The sequence below is a fragment of the Lithobates pipiens genome, unplaced genomic scaffold (assembly GCF_037356315.1).
Source record: "Lithobates pipiens isolate NorthernLeopardFrog02 unplaced genomic scaffold, aLitPip1_a1.2 Scaffold_3, whole genome shotgun sequence".
NCBI classification, from domain to species: domain Eukaryota; kingdom Metazoa; phylum Chordata; class Amphibia; order Anura; family Ranidae; genus Lithobates; species Lithobates pipiens.
Genome location: NW_027507790.1, coordinates 267,216,804 through 267,238,224, shown reverse-complemented (window position 1 = coordinate 267,238,224; position 21,421 = coordinate 267,216,804). Strand labels below are relative to the sequence as shown.

At 45.4% G+C, this 21,421-nt stretch overlaps 1 protein-coding gene across 1 annotated transcript in view; it reads left to right on the top strand.

Moving 5' to 3' along the window:
* Positions 1-21,135, top strand: part of NOL6 (nucleolar protein 6) — a gene marked incomplete in the record, with an annotated part of 78,847 nt that extends 57,712 nt beyond the window's left edge. The window contains 3 exon segments of the mRNA XM_077463118.1: positions 16,880-17,080; positions 18,738-18,839; positions 20,575-21,135. Coding sequence (XP_077319244.1) covers positions 16,880-17,080; positions 18,738-18,839; positions 20,575-20,718 — 447 coding nt within the window.
* Between the last annotated feature and the right edge of the window lie 286 nt (positions 21,136-21,421).

Sequence of the window (21,421 nt, the reverse complement as noted above, 5' to 3'; positions counted from 1 at the left end):
CAGAGGTTTTACAATGCCTCATGGGACGTGTAGTTCTGAAGCAGCCTGGAGGGATGTAGTTTGAAGATCCATGACCTAGAGGGAGGTGTTCTGTAGTCGGAAATGGAAACAATGTAACAAATCAATAGAAGAGAGCACAAGAGAGAAGAGAAGTTGACCACTAGCTGCCCAAGCCAATTCTGACACTTCTCTCATATGTCAAAAATCTGCCTTTTTTCTTTATTTTTTTTTCTTTTTCTTATTTGCTGGATAAATACTTGGAACCCACAAACATATATTTTCTGAAAACAAAGGACCTGGAGAAAAATATTTTGGATGTTGCAATTTTTTATGTCGCACGATATGTGCGCAGAGGTTTTCCAAATGCAATTTGTTTTGGAAAAAATACACTTAACCACTTTGCCTCCAGAAGGTTTTACCCCCCCTTCATGATCCGGGCATTTTTTTTGCTATTCAGCACTGCGCTACTTTAACTGGCAATTGCATGGTCATGCAACGTTGTACCCAAATTAAGTTTTTTATATCATTTTTTTTTCAGACAAATCGTTTTTTCTTTTTTTTTTTTGTGGTATTTAATCACCACTGCGATTTTTTTTTTTTTTTTTGTTGCAAAATAAACCACAAGAACACAATGTAACACCTAATTTTTGTTGGTAAAAAATGATATGATACACCATGTAAATACCCATTACGTTTTAAAATTGCGTACGCCCGTGGAATGGCGACAAACTATGGTACTTAAAAATCTCCATAAGCGATGCTTTAAAAGCCTTTACAGGTTACCAGTTTAGAGTTACATAGGAGGTCCGGTGCTAGAATTATTGCTCTCGCTCTGACATTTGCGGAGATGCCTCACTTGTGGTGCGATCACCATTTACACATGCGCGCTGGACTTGCGTGCGCTCTTAGGCCATACACGGAAGCAATTTTCTTTCCTGCAACCATGGGTTGTAGTAATGCCTTCTCATGCCTCTATTCAAAATCAATGGTTCCCTATGGGAGCCCATTGATTTGAATAGAAGTTGCACCAGAAGTCGGATCATGAAGGTCCAACATGATTCGATTTGCGGCGCGGCTTGTGTGCTGAGGGAAACCCCTTGCCAAAATGGAAAAAAAAAAAAAACGAGCTTGGCCCACCCCCCCCCCCCCCCTCGAGACAATGCTAGCTAGACCCCTCGATCTGGTATGGATTTTAAGGCACCCCCACCCAAGATCCAAACAAGACCCTTATATGAGCATGCAACCCAGCAGGTCAGGAAGGGGGGAGAGAGTGGTGTAATGCTAGGGCCACTGTGTGCTATTACTTATATAGGCATGGGGCATGGCCAACCCCATCCGCTTGTGATGTCTCCGCCCCATCATGCACCAGGCGGTGATGTCACAAGGGGCTGAGACCTCCGGATGACATCACCAGGTGGCCACGCTCCATGCTTATATAAGTAATAGCACACGGCGGCCCTAGCAATACACCAAGAGAGCACTTTGAGACGACATCGGAGGAAGAACCGAGGGAGAAGACTGCGAAAAGAGACGGCATTGCAGAGGCAGAAGACGGCGCAGAGATGAGAACCGCAGAGGGGAAGAAGACATCGGGATGGAGAAGAATCGGAGGATAAAGACATTGAGGGATGGAGAAGAGCTGCCTTAATAAATTACTTTAAAAACCTTTGTAGTGTTTTCATTCTTGACACTTTTTTTCTTTTTGGCTGAATGGGTAGGGGGTACGACGTACCCCATACTCATTCACATAGAGTGGAGGGCTGGGATCTGGGGGCCCCCATGTTAAAGGGGGTTTGCAGATTCCGATAAGCCTCCCATCCGCATACCCGGACAAACACCGGCCAGGGTTGTCGGGGAAGAGGCCCTTGTCCCCATCAACATAGGGACAAGGTGCTTTGGGGTGTGGGGGGATGCAGGCCACCCAAAGTACCCCCTCCCCTTTAAGATCCTTGGCACACAAGCCGTGCTGTAAGTCCGATTTTTTTTTTTTTTTTTCCGACGTTGGTAGTAGCTTTACAACGCCCCGTGTGCACGAGGCCCTAAATGTTTTTTTACCTTTTTATGGTACAGACGGGTCCTTTAAGGTAATAACTTGCCTGTGGCATCTTAGCTTCTGATTGCCCAATGATCGGGGAGGAGAAGTTCTAGAATTGCTGCTCGGCGGATTATATAGTACAGGCTGATATGTTATAGCTGGGAGGCTTCTAGCACTGTGAGCAGCAAGGTAAGGATTGCATGGGAAATTTTATATTTCATAATATAATTATTTAATCTCTCATCTGCATGTTTTAATACCGACTGGTTTAAAGCGGAACTCCGGGCAGATATAAAAGGCACAAACTGATGCAGCTTCATAATTACACCAATAAAGAGCCAGGGCATTTTATTTTAGCATCACTCTTCCCATGAGATGATGTGTGCTTCTTCATGTATTTGATGCATGTTGTTTCCCCGTAAAAGTTTCCCTTTATGTACACATCCAAATACACTGAGGCTGCTGCTGGGTATCGCCATCTTGGCTGTGATGTGAGCAGACTCAAGCGACGCACTATAATCCCCTTCACTCCTCCGCCAGCTAAAATAGATGATAAAGGGAGGAGTGAAGGAGCTGGACCAGCACAGACAGTAATTGAATAGTCTCAGAGGAAGAGAGGGCTGTGACTTGCAAGGAGGGGGCCTGTGATATTTCTTATTAGTCTGGGGCTCAACTAACATGGCAGCTTAAAGCAGTTCCTTTTTGTCCCCCCCCCCCCCCCCCCTACAAATGCTGATTTGTTCAGGGATCCAGCACTGTCCTCACCCATTAGAGTAGCTTCAATAAGAGCCAAGAAGATATCCTGAGTTGTCATCCTCATCCTTGCTTGGCTGCATACCGGTTCAGTATTGGGAGTCAGCCACTCACAACTAGAATGATGGCCCTAGAGCAGTGATGGCGAACCTTGGCACCCCCAGATGTTTTGGAACTACATTTCCCATGATGCTTAACTACACTGCAGAGTGCTTGAGCATCATAGGAAATGTAGTTCCAAAACATCTGGGGTGCCAAGGTTCGCCATCACTCGCCCTAGAGTTTGCACCAATGTTGGCTCTTTGTATTTGTTTCCAGGCAGAGTCCCTTTTTAAAGTGGATATGTTTTATTTCTTCAGCCTACCACAAGGGGTCGCAGTAGTGACATCGCACACAATGCTGCGATGTTGTCATTCTGCTTGTACTAAGAGCTGCCGGATCTGTGATACTTTTATACTGGAGCATCCTGTTTGCATCCAATGTTTTTTGGGATTATGGAGAAGAGCCGTGTCCACAGAGAGAAGCCTCCCGGAAAATGGCTTTGAACATCTGTCTGATGTAGTATGATGTCATAGGCGACTCGTCATGTGAACTGATTTGCATCAAGCTGCCTGTTGTATTTTTTATTCTTTTTAGGTACCTCCTAAATATTTGAGTATTAAAGTATGTTAAAGCTGAACTCTGGGCAAAAAAAGAACGTTTTACAAGCAGTGGGGCACAGATCAACTGCTTGTTTTTGTGTAGGGGGATTGAAGATCCCCCAATCCTACTTGCACAAGACTAATAGTCCCTGTGGCTTTACCCCACTGCAGCCTAGCAGTTATGTGCAATGTTCCTGATGTCATCATGCCTTTAGCCCTACTCTAGATGTGAGGACATTAGGAACAGTCCATCACTGGACTGTGGGTGGAGTGCCGTTTTCCGGTGGAATGAAGGATCGGGTGTATGTTTGCTTTCTCCAATCCCCTAGACCAGAAATCTCAAAACTCTCAAAACTGTGGCTCTAGGGCCAGATGTGGCCACTGACCCCCGACGACGGGGGCGCAATTCCTGCCACTGACCCCCGACGACGGGGGCGCAATTCCTGCCACTGTCCCCCGACGACGGGGGCGCAATTCCTGCCACTGTCCCCCGACGACGGGGGCGCAATTCCTGCCACTGTCCCCCGACGACGGGGGCGCAATTCCTGCCACTGTCCCCCGACGACGGGGGCGCAATTCCTGCCACTGTCCCCCGACGACGGGGGCGCAATTCCTGCCACTGTCCCCCGACGACGGGGGCGCAATTCCTGCCACTGTCCCCCGACGACGGGGGCGCAATTCCTGCCACTGTCCCCCGACGACGGGGGCGCAATTCCTGCCACTGTCCCCCGACGACGGGGGCGCAATTCCTGCCAATGACCCCCGACGATGGGGGCGCAATTCCTGCCAATGACCCCCGACGACGGGGGTGTAATTCCTGCCACTGACCCCCGAGGACACTTCCAGATTCTGATGAAACATGGGGCCAAAGCACACCCCCCCCCCCCCCCCACCTTTTACTGACCTGCTGGGTTGCATGCTTGGATAAGGTTCTGGTATAGGAACCTTACCCTTTAGCCCTCTCTCTGAAAAGTAATTTGCGGTGGATCAAAGTACAGAACGCGTTTGATAGGCAGCTGACATGTCACCTCTTTACCACCCATTTTAAACCCTGAAGAAGCCGAACCACTAAGCTACAATGTGGTGCATTGTGTGAAGTCGCAGGGAGATTGAGGTGTGGCCCCATTCGCTTGAATGGGCCACAGTCGTCAGTTGGTACTGCCTTCCGAGTGTGTCAGGTTTCAATTCTTGGCAGGGCTGTAAAGCAAGGCATCACGCCGGCGGCATGTGTACAGCTCTGTGAAGCTGCACGTCCTAATTTAGGTGGGTGGTCAGGGAGCGCAACGTCTGCTTTTACTGCCCCCCCTGACCTGAAAATCAAGGTTTTTATTGCTGTCTATATACTTTTTTTAAATTTTTTTTTTTTTTGGGAGATTTCACTCACCTGTCCCGGTGACACCACAGGAAGAAAAGAGGGGTATGTGTGTCACCAGAACAGGAAGCGGGAGCAAGCATTTAAAACTTGATAGATATTCTAACCATTCCCCGCTCTGCTAAATACTGTAGATGTATGATTGCTGCTTGCTAGAGATCTAAAAGGAGCCATGGAAGAGATTTACTAAAATGGGTGCAGCTGTGCATGGTAGCCAATCGGCTTCTAACTTCAGCTTGTTCATTTAACCACTTAAGGACTGAGCCTCTTTTTGAGATATGTTGTTTACAAGTTAAACAGTTTTTTTTTCTTTTGCTAGAAAATTACCCCCAAACATTACTTTTTTTTTTCTTCTAACACCCTAGAGAATAAAATGGCGGTCGTTGCAATACTTTCTGTCACACCGTATTCACGCAGCGGTCTTACAAGCACGCTTTTTTTGCTAAAAAAATAAAAAAACTTTAATTAAAAATGACAACAGTAAAGTTAGCCCAATTTTTTTTTTATATTGTGAAAGCTAATGTTACGCAGAGTAAATTGATACCCAACATGTCACACTTCAAAATGCGCCCGCTCGTGGAATGGAGACAAACTTTTACCCTTAAAAAACTTTTTTTTTTTTTTTTTTAATTCTACAGGTTGAATATTTTAAGTTAAAGAGGAGGTTAGAGGGCTAGAGTTATTACACTCGCTCTACCGATCGCGGCAATACCTCACATGTGTGGTTTGAACACCGCTTTCATATGCGGGCGCTACTCACGCTTGCGTTCGCTTCTGCACACGAGCTTGGCGGGATGGGACGCGTTTAAAAAAAAAAAAAACAATTCTTATTTATTTTACCTTTTTTTATTTTTACACTGTTTTTTTTTTTTTTTTAAATGTGTCACTTTTATTCCTTGTAATAGAAAAAAAAGCAAGACAGGACCTCTTAAATATAAGATCTGGGGTCAAAAAGACCTCACATCTCATATTTACACTTAAATGCAATTAAAAAAAAAACAAAAAACTGTCATTTATATAAAATAAATAAATGGCCCTTTAAGAGCTATGGGCGGAAGTGACGTTTTGACGTTGCTTCCGCCCTGCTTTGTTATGGAGACGGGTGGGGGCCATCTTCCCCTCATGTCTCCATGCCCAGCAAGGGTGAAGATCCGCAGCTGCTGATGGCACCAGTACTTAGCGGAGGGATGGGGTGCCCCCTCTCCTGCCACCGATAAAAAAAAAAAAAAAGATCTTGCAGGGGATCCGCCGCAGAGACCACTCTTATCAGAAAGCGGACCGCCGACCGAAGAGGATACCGGGGTTATGGCAGCAGGCCACTGGTGTGAATGTCCCTGACCAAACAATCAGAAACAGACTTCATAAGGGTGGCCTGAGGGCCTGACTGCCTCTAGAGGGCCCTGTGCCCACTTTCCTGCACCGTAGAGCTCGATTTGGCATTTGCCATTGAACACCAGAATCGGCATGTCTGCCAATGGCGCCCTGTACTTTTCACAGATGATAGCAGGTTCACCTCGAGCACATGTGACCGTCGTGAAAGGGTCTGGAGAAGCCGCGGAGAACGTTATGCTTGCCTGTAACATCGTTCAGCGTGACCGGTTTGGTGGTGGGTCCGTGATACTCTGGTGGTTTAAGCCGCCATGCCATGTTGATGTATAGCTTTTCTCTTTTGCTTGGGCTTCTGATCAATACAAATACCACAGCACCCTCCTTGCACATCACAGCCCTCTCCTCCTCTGGGAGTGTCCAATTACTGTCTGTGCTGGCCCAGCTCCTTTTCCCCTCCCATCACCTAATTTTATATTGGCGGAGGAGTGAAGGGGATTATAGGGTGTCGCTTAAGTCACCAGAGCCAAGATGGTGACACCAAGCAGCAGCCTTTGTGTATACATAAGATTGGCTTTTACAGGTAAATCTTCATTTTAAGACTGATGTTTCAATGAATGGTCTGGCAACAGGCTCTCTTTATTGATGTAATAATGCAGCCGCAACAGTTTGTGTCTTTTTTTTTTTTTTTTTTTTTTTATATATATATATATATCTGCCTGGAGTTCGGCTTTAAACAATTTGGTACAAAACCGGCAGATGTGAGATTAGTCATCATATTATAATATAAATTTCCCATGCAATCCTTGCCACTCACAGTACTAGAAGCCTCCCAGCTATAACATATTAGCCTGTATTATATAATCCGCCGAGTAGCAATTCTAGAACATCTCCTCCCTTATCATTGGGCAAACAGAAGCTAAGATGCCACAGGCAAGTTATTACCTTAAAGGACCTGTCTGTATGTGAAAAACATTTATGTACTTGTGATTAGATCATCAAGATTTTGCAAAAAGAAATTACACAACATAGACTAGAATGATTTCTGCTGCCATCTAACGATGTAATAACCAGTAGACGAGGGTCGGGCGGGTGACGTCACAGACACCCAACACAACTGCAGAGTCGGCTTCTCTCCAATCTGATTAGAACATGTGTGGGGTGGAGGAGTGAAAGATTCAGTTAATGGAAGAGGCAATACTGATCTAAAACCAAACAGAAATGTCAATCGTTGCACCTAACCACTCCCGTAGATGTATCGGCTGCATTCGTTTTCCCTTTTTCCGACTTTTTCCCCAATTTAATTAACCACTTGCTGCCCTTAGAATGTACCCGTACGTCCCCGGGTTTACGTGGTTTTACCGGGGCTGCAGTCGTGACCATTGTATATATTTATTCGGCTAAGCACAGTGTGATGCCAGATGTGGGCAGGTAACTACGCGTTTCAGGGGCCTTTCCCCTGACAAAGGGGGCATGGACCCTGAAACGTGTAGCAGGACGCCAGTTTTTCCATGGAGACGGTTCCATATATGGACTGTATGGCTAATTATAATCTAGAGATCGACTGATTATCAGCTGATGATATTCAAAACTTACCGATATTGCTTTCAAGGGGTTGTACCGGGGTGATGCCTGCATCTTCAGGCATCACACCCCCACACAGTTCTTTAGAGCGGACGGACTTCTTTCTTGTAATAACAACCGATGCGGCTCAGCAGCCGCTCAGCTGTTATTACAAGCAGCTGGAGGGAACATCCCACCCCCTCTCATGCCACCTTCCGCCGCTCGCCCGGGCTCTCCCGAGCCACCGGCCGACTGCCAAAGGCCCGAACGAAGTCAATGCTTTGTTCGTCTCGGATCTAGCAACCTGGAAGCGATGTCATGATTACTGGCATTAAGGCGCAAGTTTTAAAAAATAGAAAGTATTAAAAAACGGTCTTGAAGATTTGAATACTTTCAAGTGCAGAGGGAGGGTTTGGGGTCTTGTAGACCACCGATCCCTCCATAAAGAGTACCTGTCACTGCCTTGTGATCGAAATAACAGTGATAAAAAATGTTAAATGTACAGAATATCTGCCGAAATAGCCACGCCGAAAAAACGATATTGGTCGATCCCTATTAGACTGTAAGGAGCGCAGTTTAAGCGGTGCACACTGTGCGCGTTTTACCTTTTGCATTGTTTTTTCTTGTGTTTGAAGATATCTTGAGTTGTCATCCTCATCCTCATCCTTGCTTGGCTGCATGCCGGTCCAGTATTGTGAGTCAGCAACTCGCAGCAAAGATGATAACCCTAGAGTTTGCAATGTTGGCTCTTGTATTCGTTTCCAGGCAGGTTCCCTTTAAAGTGGATATGTTTTATTTCTTCAGCCCACCACAAGGGGTCGCAGTAGTGATATCGCACATAATGCTGCAATGTTGTCTTCCTGCTTGCACTAATGCCCCGTACACACGGTCGGACATTCCGACCACCAAATCCGTCTGATTTTTTCTAACGGATTTTGGGCCAAACTTGTCTTGCATACACACGGTCACACAAAGTTGTCAGAAAATCCGATCCTTCAGAACGAGGTGACTTCAAACATGTACTTCAGGAGTATAAACGGGCCAGTAGCCAATAGCTTCCGTCTCTTAGTTTATTCTGAGTATGCGTGGCACTTTGTCCGTCGGAATTGTCTACACACGATCGGAATTTATGCGATCGGCTTTTGATGTGGGAAAATTTTAGATCCTGCTCTCAAACTTTGTGCGTCGGAAAATCAGACGGAAAAAGTCAGAGCCCACAAATGATTGGATTATCCGACAACATAATCCGATCAGACTTTTTCCGTCGGAATTTCCGACCGAGTGTAAGAGCTGCCGGATCTGTCATACTTTTATACTGGGAAGCGTCCTGTTTGCATCCAGTATTTTGGGATTATGGAGAAGTGCCATGTCCACAGAGAGAAGCCTCCCGGAAAATGGTTTTGAACATCTGTCTGGTGTAGTATGATGTCATAGGCGACTCGTCATGTGAGCTGATTTGCATCCATTTGGCTGTTGTATTTTTTATTCTTTTCAGCTGGGCTTTAAGTATTAAAGTATGTTAAAGCTGAACTCCGGGCAAAAAATTAAAAAAGCCTTCCCATGCACTGGAGCTGTGCTCATGCTGCACGGATCAGCTGTTCGTTTTTGTCTAGGGCAGGAGTCTCCAGACTTTTCAAACAAAGGGCCACTTTATTGTCCTTCAGACTTTAGGAGGGCCGGATTGTGGCCAGCAGGGGGCAGAAAATGTCACAGGCCCAGCATCAGTGAGAACAAATATGGCCTCCGGGTTGGTGGTCAATAGGAGGAGGAGTATTCCCCCTATTAGTAGGAGGAATAGTATCCCCTCATTGGTATCGGTGTAAGATATAGTGCCCCATTGTTGGTGTCAGTGGGAGGAATAGTGCCTCATATTAGTGGGAGGAATTGTGCTCCAAGGGCCGGATAAAGGCTAGAAAAGGGTCGCAGCTGGCCCTCGGGCCACAGTTTGGAGACCCCTGGTCTAGGGGATTGAAGAACAAAGATATACGAACCTAATCCTCCAATGCTCCCTGCACAAGACCAGTTCCCATAGATCCCGCTACTCTGCTGTCTAGCGGTCTTGTGCGGTGGACTGTTCCTGATGTTGTCATGACCTGATGGATATATACAATATCTCACAAAAGTGAGTACACCCCTCACATTTTTGTAAATATTTTATCTTTTCATGTGACAACACTGAAGAAATGACACTTTGCTACAATGTAAAGTAGTGAGCTTGTATAACAGTGTAAATTTGCTGTCCCCTCAAAATAACTCAACACACAGCCATTAATGTCTAAACCGCCAGCAACAAAAGTGAGTACACCCCTAAGTGAAAAAGTCCAAATTGGGCCCAAAGTGTCTATTTTGTTTGGCCACCATTATTTTCCAGCACTGCCTTAACCATCTTGGGCATGGAGTTCACCAGAGATTCACAGGTTGCCACTGGAGTCCTCTTCCACTCCTCCATGATGACATCACGGAGCTGGTGGTTATTAGAGACCTCGCACTCCTCCATCTTCCGTTTGAGGATGCCCCACAGATGTTCAATAGGGTTTAGGTCTGGAGTCATGCTTGGCCAGTCCATCACCTTTACCCTCAGCTTCTTTAGCAAGGCAGAGGTCATCTTGGAGGTGTGTTTGGGGTCGTTATCATGTTGGAATACTGCCCTGCGGCCCAATCTAAGAAGGGAGGGGATCATGCTCTGCTTCAGTATGTCACAGTACATGTTGGCATTCATGGTTCCCTCAATGAACTGTAGCCCCCGAGTGTTGGCAGCACTCGTGCAGCCCCAGACCATGACACTCCCACCACCATGCTTGACTGTAGGCAAGACGCACTTGTCTTTGTACTCTTCACCTGGTTGCCGCCACACACACTTGACACCATCTGAACCAAATTAGTTCATCTTGGTCTCATCAGACCACAGGACATTGTTCCAGTAATCCATATCCTTAGTCTGCTTGTCTTCAGCAAACTGCTGACAGGCTTTCTTGTTCATCATCTTTAGAAGAGGCTTCCTTCTGGGACAACAGCCATGCAGACTAATTTGATGCAGTGTGCGTCGTATGGTCTGAGCACTGCCAGGCTGACCCCCCCCCCCACCCCCTTCAACCTCTGCAGCAATGCTGGCAGCACTCATACATCTATTTCCCAAACACAACCTCTGGATATGACGCTGAGCATGTGCACTCAGCTTCTTTGGTCGACCATGGAGAGGCCTGTCCTGTTATACCGCTGTATGGTCTTGGCCACCGTGCTGCAGCTCAGTTTAAGGGTCTTGTCAATCTTCTTCTAGCCTAGGGCCATCTTTACGTAGATAAAATTATTTTTTTCAGATCCTTAGAGTTCTTTGCCATGAGGTGCCATGTTGAACTTCCAGTGACCAGTATGAGAGAGTGAGAGCGATAACACCAATTTTAACACACCTGCTCCCCATTCACACCTGAGACTTTGTAACACTCATGAGTTACATGACATCGGGGAGGGAAAATGCTTATTGGGCCCAATTTGGACATTTTCACTTAGGGGTGTACTCACTTTTGTTGCCAGTGGTTTAGACATTAATGGCTGTGTGTTGAGTTATTTGAATAGACAGCAAATTTACATTGTTAATTGTTACACTGTTTATTAAAGCAAATTTGAAAAAAATCAGATTTTATTAAAAAAAATAAAAATCGTTGATTTCTATTCACCCTGCTGTGCGGACACAGCCCCATTGCATTGAAAGACATTCTTTCTGCCCGGCGTTGGGTTTTAAAGAAGTTTTAAAGCCTGACTCAAGTCCAAAAATAATGATTAAGGGCTAATTCAGAGGTGTGGCAGCCTTAGCCCACTCCCTGAAAAGTGATTGTGGCAGATCGGTTTTCAGACCGGCAGCTAGGAAATGACGCTTCGCCTCTTTTTACCACCCGTTTTTAACCCACCTTTCTGTTGAACCAGACAATATTCAGCCCATGTGTACCAGCCTTTTACAGGGGGTGGGGGGCCCTTGCCTAGTTTATCTGATCAATTGTTAAGCTCTTAGAGCAGTGGTTCTCAACTTCTGTCCTTAGGGCCCACTAACAGGCCAGGTTTGCAAGATAACTGAAATCCATCACAGGTGATATCATTTTCTGCTCAGTGATTGCAGTATTCTAGTCTACATCGCCCCAAGGTAATGCATAAAACCTGGCCTGTTAGTGAGTCCTGAGGACAGGAGTGGAGAACCACTGTCTTAGATCATTCTTCGCATGCAGCCAGCTCTTTAAAATCCAATAAATCTTTGTTTGTTCTCACATCTCCATTGAAGCAGAACCAATGGAAGGGCGTTATGTCTGACTCACCCAATCCCCTGTACAAAAGAGGAGTATACGGAACACATTGTCCATGTGTGCCTTACTCTTGAACTCCATGCTGCTTCATTTCATTCCACTAGATTAGGTTGCAAACATGGCATTTGCTGGCACTGGGCACGCTGGCATGCATAGACTTGTGATCGGGGTTGTTGTAAAGCCACTGTTTGTATGCTGGCAGACGACGAGTTTATGCAGTGTGTGTTTAATATAAGCGCACTAATCATTTATTGGTATTGACACATTTAATCCATTCCCACCTGCAGAATGTTAAAGTTCCCCAGCCTGATGCCGGTTACCGGGAACTGGTTAACAGACATCCTCTCATTGAACTCCACTTTGCACGGCTGGTGGCTCTCAAACTTGACTGTCGCTGACCATTCTGTTCTACAAAAATGTTTATTAAACATCCCTGGCCTGATGACTGCTGTTGGGGATTGGTTAACAAACATCCTCCTACCCCTTAAGCTCCACTTTACACGGCTGGTGTGTCTCAATTCCATCTGTCACTGACCACTCTGTTCCCCGGAATGTTTATTAAAGTTCCCCAGACTGATACCTGTTACTGGGGAATAGTTAACAGACATCCTTCTCTTTGAACTCAACTTTGCACGGCTGGTGGCTCTCAAACTTGACTTTCACTGACCAATCTGTTCTGCAGAATAAAGTTCCCTGGCCTGATGTCTGTTACCGGGAATTGATTAAGAGACATCCTCCCCTTGAACTCCACTTTGCACATCTGGTGGCTTTCAATGCTGTCTATCGCTGACCACTCTGTTTCCCAGAATGTTTATTAAAGTTCTCCAGACTGATGTCTGTTACCGGGGACTGGTTAACAGACCTCTTCTCATTGAACTCCACTTCGCACGGCTGGTGGCTTTCAAACTTGACTCTCGCTGACCATTCTGTTCAGACTGATGCCTGTTACTGGGGACTGGTGAAAAAACATCTTTCCTTTTTGAGTTCCACTATGAATGGTTGGTGGCTTCCAATCCCATTTGTCACTGACCAATCTGTTCTGCAGAATGTTTGTTTATTAAAGTTCCCTGGCCTGATGTCTGTTACCGGGGATTGATTAAGAGACCTCTTCCCCTTGAACTCCACTTTGCACGTCTGGTGGCTTTCAATGCTGTCCATCACTGACCACTCTGTTTCCCAGAAGGTTTATTAAAGTTCCCCAGACTGATACCTGTTACCGGGGACTGGTTAACAGACCTCTTCTCATTGAACTCCACTTTGCACGGCTGGTGGCTCTCAAACTTGACTCTCGCTTACCATTCTGTTCTACAGAATGTTTAATAAAGTTCCCCAGACTGACGCCTGTTACTGAGGACTGGTGAAAAAACATCTTCCCTTTTGAGTTCCACTATGAATGGTTGGTGGCTTCCAATTCCGCTTGTCACTGACCACTCTTTTCCCCACTAATGATTGGGACTCTTGCTGTAAAGAGGGGATGGGAAACTGAGGACTATGATGTGAGAGGGTGTGGGGGGGGGGGGGGGTGTGTGACACTGGACTCTTCTCTAAAAGGCGGGGCGGGCTGAGCACTCTTACGTGGAAGAGGAAGGTTGAGGGGTGGGCTGGGGACTCTGATGTGAAAGGGGGGGTGGTGACTGAGGACCCAGAGTTGAAAAGGGGGTTTATAATGTGAGAGGGCCCCTGATGTAAAGGTGGGTCCCCCTTCTCCAATTGGATTGCCTTGGGATTTTGCATACTTTTAAAGGGTGACGTGACTGAAGAAAGTTTGGAGAACGCTGGTACAGAGGAACGCATTTGTCCCTCACAGAGCTCTGACCTTAACAACATGACCAAACACCTTTGGTATGAAATCTGACTGAGCCAGGTCTTCTTATCCAACACCATTTCCTGATCCAACCAATATTTTTTTGGCTGGATGGGCACAAATGTCCCACAGACATCCCCCAAAATAATGTGAAAAGCCTTCCCAGAGGAGTAGAGTCTGTTATAATCTCAAAGGAAGGCCAACTCCATCTTCATGTCCATGGTTTTGGAACAGGGATGTCCAGCAAGGTCATGTAGGGGCCCCACTCCTCCTTGTGTATGCCTAAGAAGCACTTGGGAATCCCCTGTTGGTGAGGCAGTCTCCCACCTGTCGCTGCGCAGTATGTTACACAATACAGACCAGATTTTCTACACCTGAGCGAAAAAACAAGTCTTCTGTCAGGTCTCATCTTGCACAATGCCAGTTATGCAACCGGGTGAATTTCTGTTTGTCTTCTCTTTATAACTCTGCGGAGGGGGGGGGGGGCGGGGGCGATTCCTGTTTACTCTCCAATCCACGGCCAATTGCGTCTGCACGGTCCTCTGCACATCAATATCGCTGCCACCGTTCCTTTATAGAGGTTGTGTCTTTATTTGCAACCACAAGATTTATCTTTGTGTTTGGAGTGAATGATTTCACAGCAAAATAAATCCTTTGTTGGGGGTTTCTGTGTAGGAGTCGCTTTCCCGACGCAAGCTTTTAGTGAGATGTCCGTTCTGAGAGCTTCTCTAATGGTTTTGGGTCAATAGATGACATTTTTAGTTGAGCTGTTTTTTTTTTTGTTTTTTTTTTTGTTTTGTTTTTTTATACTAATTATGTTTTTTTTTTTTTTTAAAAAGATAAAACATTTAAAGCCGAAATAAAGTATTTAACCCCTTCCCGTCCAGCCCTCGTTTCCCTTTTAATAGGGCATGTATGCCGAGGGGGTGGAAGGCATCAGTGATTATGTGACCCCTGTGATTGGCTGTCACAGTGGTCACATGATTAGGAACCAGTGCGGCTGGCTACTGATCCTTGGTTTGGGACAAAGAGCTGTGTTTGACAGCTCAGTCTCTGTGCTGGGAATGTGCAGTGGGGTAAGTTCACACCACAAAAGCGTCCTTGAGATCTGTTCTGGGTGCGTTTCTGCATGTGCATTTTTTCACTTTTATTTGTTTATTTTTATGCATTCCGGTGCGTTTGTGATACGTTCCAGATGTTTTTTATTTTTTCCACTTTTTTTTTTTTTGTTGTTCTTCTTGGTTCTTTTTCACTGTACTTGAGGTCGTACGGTTTTTATGCGTTTTTGATGAGTTCCAGTGCCTTTTTGATGCGTTTTAGTTCAGTTCTGTGCAGGAAAAATGCAGCATGTTCTACTTTTGTTTTCTTTTCTGGAACTGGAACGCACTGGCACTGCAAGCACTGGCGTGAATTATGCCATTGAAAATCATGTAACCTTCTTTCTGTGCATTTGGATGCAGAAAAAAAAAAAAGCACTGGAACGCATGTGGTGTGAACTGTCCCTCAGCACAGAAACATTGGGTCGCCCAGCGATGCATTTGTGTGCTGTATGTTTGTTAAACGCCACCCTTTTGCAGCCATACGTGTGGGTTGGCAGCAGGTTAAAGTGGTTGTAAAGAATTATTATTATTATTTTTTTATTTTTTTTGTAACAAACGTGTTATACTTACCTGCTGTGCACAGAGTGGCCCCGATCCTCCTCCTCCTCTTCTCGGGTCCCCTGTCGGCAAGCCTGGCTCCTCCTCTCGCTTTATGCATTGACCTACCTCCTTAGACCCAGTTTGTCTGGACAGGGTGGTTACTTGTTGAATTGGCACCATCCACAGGCAGCTTAAAGCGGAGTTCCACCCAAAAATTGAACTTCCGCTTTAAGTGTTGGTAACCCCCTGACATGCCACATTTGGCATGTCATCTTTTTTTTGAGGGGGGGGGTACCCTGTTTTCTTCTAGGCACCAAGCTCCCACTTCCGCCCCTGGCGCTGCAGCGCCTGAAGGAAGATCACCTCTCCCTCCCTGCAATTTTCTGGGACACGTCACAGGTCCCAGAAGACTGCTCGGCCATTCGCAGCGCGTGTCTGGCTGTAAAGCCACAGCCGGGCGCCCACAGTTAGGATGCCAGCACCGCGGAGAGGAGCGGGGCTTCGTGCGCCCACGTCGATGGACCATGGGACAGGTGAGTGTCTGATTATTAAAAGTCAGCAGCTACACTTTTTGTAGCTGCTGACATTTAAATGGGTGGAACGCCGCTTTAACTGTTCAATAAGATTTGCAGGATGCCCCAATTTAAATAGGCTATGGTCCACGGGAGCAGTATTGCCCATTGACTTGCGACAGCAGGGTTCATTTTTGCCACGCTATATTTGCACCCCCCCCCCCCCCCCCCACTTTTGCCTTTGCAGCGTAAAGGAGAGCGGTAGGGGGCGGTAAGATCACAGCTTGACCTTCATATTTTTGTAAACCCATTTGTAGGCAGCAGGTGGCGCTTTAGTCTCCCTTTCACATAGCTATCGTTATCTCCTTACCACCCATCTAAAATGCATGTACTATTATTATTTTACGCAGTGCTTTACAATATAAAAGGAAGACAGTACATTTACAAGAAAACACAAGAGGGTTCAGAGGGTCCTGCTCATAATAGCGTACAATCTAATAGATTTTTACAGGGTGCAATAGCTCAAGCCTAGAATTTACAAATGCTTAAATTATTTAAAGTGTTTTATTAAAACTAAAACCCATCCATAAGACAGTTTCATTTCTGGCATGTGCCGGAAATGTAACACTCCCCGTTGGTTGTTCTCTCAACCAAACTGTCAAACCATCCTATGGCCAGTCTCATAACTGATCACATGTGCAGCATCATGGCAGTTGCAGATTAAACAGAAGCAAAGATGGCAGCTTCCTTGGCTGAAAATGATAGGGTGGTTTACTTACACTTTAAGACAGGCAATTCCTGTTGTGTTGTCTGTTTTGGCAGCTCATGTAAATCCTGTTCCCCAAATCTTTGTGGTCCTTTTGATCTTTTTAGTTTCCGTATAATCGCTTTCTTAAAATCACGTTTTTAAATTTGACCAAATTTTTTTCTCTTTTGCACAGGTAATCTTCCGGCCTCCCCTGGACCTCTATGATGTGCTGATCCACTTGAACCCCAAGCATATTCCCCGGCACCGAGAGGCGGTGGATCAGGCCATCAAGTCTTTTTCCCGCGGTCTTCTGGAGGAGGACGCTCGGGTCAAGGCCCTGAAGTTCCCTGTGGTGGATTATGATCCAGCTCAGTTATACCTTCAATCTCTCAGGGTGAGAATCTGCTTACAAATTGACTTTCTGGATTCAAATGCTTTTAATTATCGACCGGTTTAACCGCTTCAGATTATTTTTATATATATATATATACCGTGTTTCCCCGAAAGTAAGACAGTGTCTTACTTTCTTTTTATCCCCAAAAGCCCCACTATGTCTTACTTTCGGGGTATGTCTTATATTGGAAAAAAATTGTCGAATTTTTAGTTTTAACCATAAAATTAACATTTTACACAGCTAAAAAAAACTGTGTAAAATGTGTTTTTTAGTGTATATGCATTTTATGCGCTACAGAAGAGGACTACAAGTCCCAGCAAGCAAGGCTGCACTGCATTACAGAGGACTACAAGTCCCAGCATGCAAGGCTGCACTGTACTACAGAGGAGGCCTACAAGTCCCAGCATGCAAGGCTGCACTATGGAGGACTACAAGTCCAAGCATACAAAGCTGCCATGCTCAGCAGAGAACTGTAAGCCCACACAGCCCGGTATGTTGGGACTTGTAGTCCTCCTCAGCTGCATCTTGCGGTTACATAATAAGAGCTGCAGAGAATCTCTTCACACCCCCCCTCCCCCTCCTTGGTCTCTCTCTGTATGACCAGCACTGACCTTTTCCCGGGAGGACACAGAGCCAGTGACACCTGTCGGCAGTGATCCGGGACCTGGCACAATAATCCTTCTCTGTGGTTGCGTCGCGCCGTTCTGATCAGTCTCGGGCAGCGGCTGTCACTCACAGCCGAGCAGAGTGAAGCCGCCTCCCCCTCCTCTTGTATGGCTACACAGTGCTGGCCATGAAGGAGAAGGAGGGGGAGGCGGCTTCACTGAAGCCGCCTCCCCCTCCTCCTCCTCCATACACAGCAGTGTGTAGCCATACAAGAGGAGGGGGAGGCGGCTTCACTCTGCTCGGCCGAGACTGATCAAAACGGCGCTGTCTCTTCAGTCGGAGGGGGAGGGCGCTGGCCTGGCACCCCCCCCCAGGGTGCGGCCCGCACCCCCCGCCCCACTCTTAGTACCGTACGTCACTGGAGGCGGCAATACCCCCGTGTTTCCCCGAAAGTAAGACATATGTCTTACTTTCGGGGTACGGCTTATATTAGCCGACCCCTCTGAAACATTAGAGTCTACGGTCTACAAACTATGGGATATATACTGGAATTTTTATTTATAATTTTTTTTTATATCTCGTGATGGCGGCGATCAGCGACCTTTAACGGGACAGTGCGGTGGCCAACCTGACACTAACTGCACTGGGGGGGGGGGACTAACTGCCACTGACATCACCAGTGACATTATTATAGTGATCAGTGCTAATAAAATGCTCTATCACTGTACTAATGACACTGGGCAGGAAGGGGTTAACAGCAGGGGTGGCTGGCATGTGCTGCGACAAATCACAGCACAGCCAGGCGCGCTCACGCCCCTACCTGAAAATGCAGAATCATGTACATATATATTACTGTCGCAATAAAGTGGTTAAGTATTGGATTGTTACTGGAACACCTTGTCCAGTTTGTTAACCTGTGTAGTACTCCTGACACCAGCGCTTTTCATCAGAAGCCAGTTGGCCTCTCGCTATGCTCTTATTTAGTAGGAGGCCATGTTGTACTCTGCGATGCATCAGTCTAAGTCTTCTCTCCCAATTTCCTTTCCCTCAGGACTCCTACGGGGATTTTGCTCTGTTCTTCTACGATAAACACGGAGGGGATGTTATTGGCGTTCTGTGGAATCCCTCCAGCTTCACACCACAGCCTTTTAAGGTAGGATGAAAATATGGGCTTGTTAAACATTTACATTTAGTATTGGGGAAGGGGCAAAATTGGCTACACTATCCTTTATAAACAGAGCTGGATTCATTCCTAAAATGTACAAAATACACTACATTACCAAAAGTATTGGGACACCTGCCTTTACACGCACATGAACTTTAATGGCGTCTTAGTCTGTAGGGTTCAATATTGAGTTGGCCCACCCTTTGCAGCTATAACAGCTTCATCTAATCTGGGAAGGCTGCCTACAAGGTTTAGGAGTGTGTCTATGGGAACGTTTGACCATTCTTCCAGAAGCGCATTGATGTTGGACAAGAAGGGCTGGCTCGCAGTCTGCACTCTAATTCATCCCAAAGGTGTTCTATCGGGTTGAGGTCAGGACTCTGTGCAGACCAGTCAAGTTCCTCCACCCCAAACTTGCTCATCCAGGTCTTTGTGGACCTTGCTTTGTGCACTGATCCAAATCATTTGGTGGAGGAGGATTATGGTGTGGGGAAAAGATGATCCACACTCCGGTGATTGCTCTTAAAAAAATGTAGTATTTATTAACAAGCCACAGTGACCAAACGCAAATAAGAAAGGTTGACGCGTTTTAGCCTATAAGGCCTTAGTCATAACATGGGTTATGACTAAGGCTTTATAGGCTGAAACCCATCAACCTTTCTTATTTGTGGATCATCTTTTCCTCATTTCTCTACTCAGCCAACGACTGTGGATGATCGAGCACCTGGGAGCTCTGCTTTCTATGTGATGTATGGGTAGTAGCACTGACTTTTTTTGTTTATATCCTAGATTAAGGTGTGAGGTTTTTTTTCTGGGGTTGGGCTTGGCCCCTTGGTTCCAGTGAAGGGAACTATCAGCATACCAAGACATTTTGGCCAATTTCATGCTCCCAACTTTGTGGGAACAGTTTGGGGATGGCCCCTTCCTGTTCCAACATGACTGCCCACCAGTGCACAAAGCAAGGTCCATAAAGACCTGGATGAGCGAGTTTGGGGTGGAGTCCTGAGCTCAACCTGATAAAACACCTTTGGGATGAATTAGAGCGGAGACTGCGAGCCAGGCCTTCTTGTCCCAACATCAGTGCCTGACCTCACAAATGCTCTTCTGGAAGAATGGTCAAACATTCCCATAGACACATCTCCTAAACCTTGTGGACAGCCTTCCCATAAGGGTTGAAGCTGTTATAGCTGCAAAGGGCTAACTCAATATTGAACCCTACGGACTAAGACTGGGATGTCATTAAAGTTCATGTGCGTGTAAAGGTAGGTGTACCAATACTTTTCATAACAAAGGGATATTAAAGTAGTTTGGTAAATAATAATAGAGATTGTTGATCCTGGGAATATCCAATTGCCTTCATTAGATTAGGAAGGAATTTATCATTTCCCCTGCTGGATTAAGTTGGATTGTGCGTGTTTCTTGAGAATATATATATATATATATATATATATATATATATATATATATATAATCTATATATCTATCTATATATATCTTATATCTCTATCTCTCTATCTAATTATACATTTTGGGTATTTGTAATACCCACCATACCTTGTACTCTATTGCCCTGTTTTTTTTTTCTCTGTTTTTATAATTACAATAAATTTTATTGTGGAAAAAAAAAAGCATTATATGGGGGTTTTTGATATATAATTTTTTTTCCTTACAGTATATGACCAGTGTTGTTATTGACGCTTGTTTATATTTTTATCTCTTGCAGACCACCAATATTAATGGGCGGATGATGGACAGTAAAAGCTCATTACTGGTCCCCAATGTGGAGGCCATTCTGGAGGATTTTGAGATCTTGGGTAAAGGCTTGGTGCTGAGTGTAGAGTCACGGACAGAGAAATGGAACATCTGATGATCGATCGTATTCCACAGCCGAGGACCACGTTATAATTTTTGCAGCATCCACAACGAAGCGCAGAGGAACGAGAACTGAGAAAGCTTTGGTGGAAACCATTGGAAAAATATTTTTATACCGTTTAAAGTGAAACTAGGAAAGACTGAGACGAGTGTGAAATATTTTGTACCAAATATATAAAACATTTTTAAACGATGAAACTTAATTTTTCTTTTTTTTTTTTTTAATGATCGTCATTCCTGGCTAAGTGGAGAATGTTGATAACGTGTTCTGTACAGTCATTTCATAGCAGCCCATCAGAATCTCTCACAGCACCAATTTCGGTGAGCTGGGTTTTTCTTGCTTGCGGAACAATACTATGCTGCCCACAAAATACGTGGTCTTTATATTGTTGTAACAAATATCTATACGTTTTTTTTTTTTTTTTGTCTGGTAGATTAAAGAGGAAAGTATATCAATCAGCGAACTGATAACGCTATCCAGTAAACAACGCAACTATGGTGAAATCAGAAACTGCTTTTACATTCTCTTTTGATCTAGCATTATAAAATGAGTGCAGTCTGATCCAGCATTAAATTTGTCTCTGGTTGGGACCTAAACCTTTTGCCAGACAATTGGGTGCTGCACATCAGCCCTTCTGAGAACCTCAAAGGAAGGATAAAATTGATACTGGGGTGTACCTGTAAGTTTGTTTCACTGT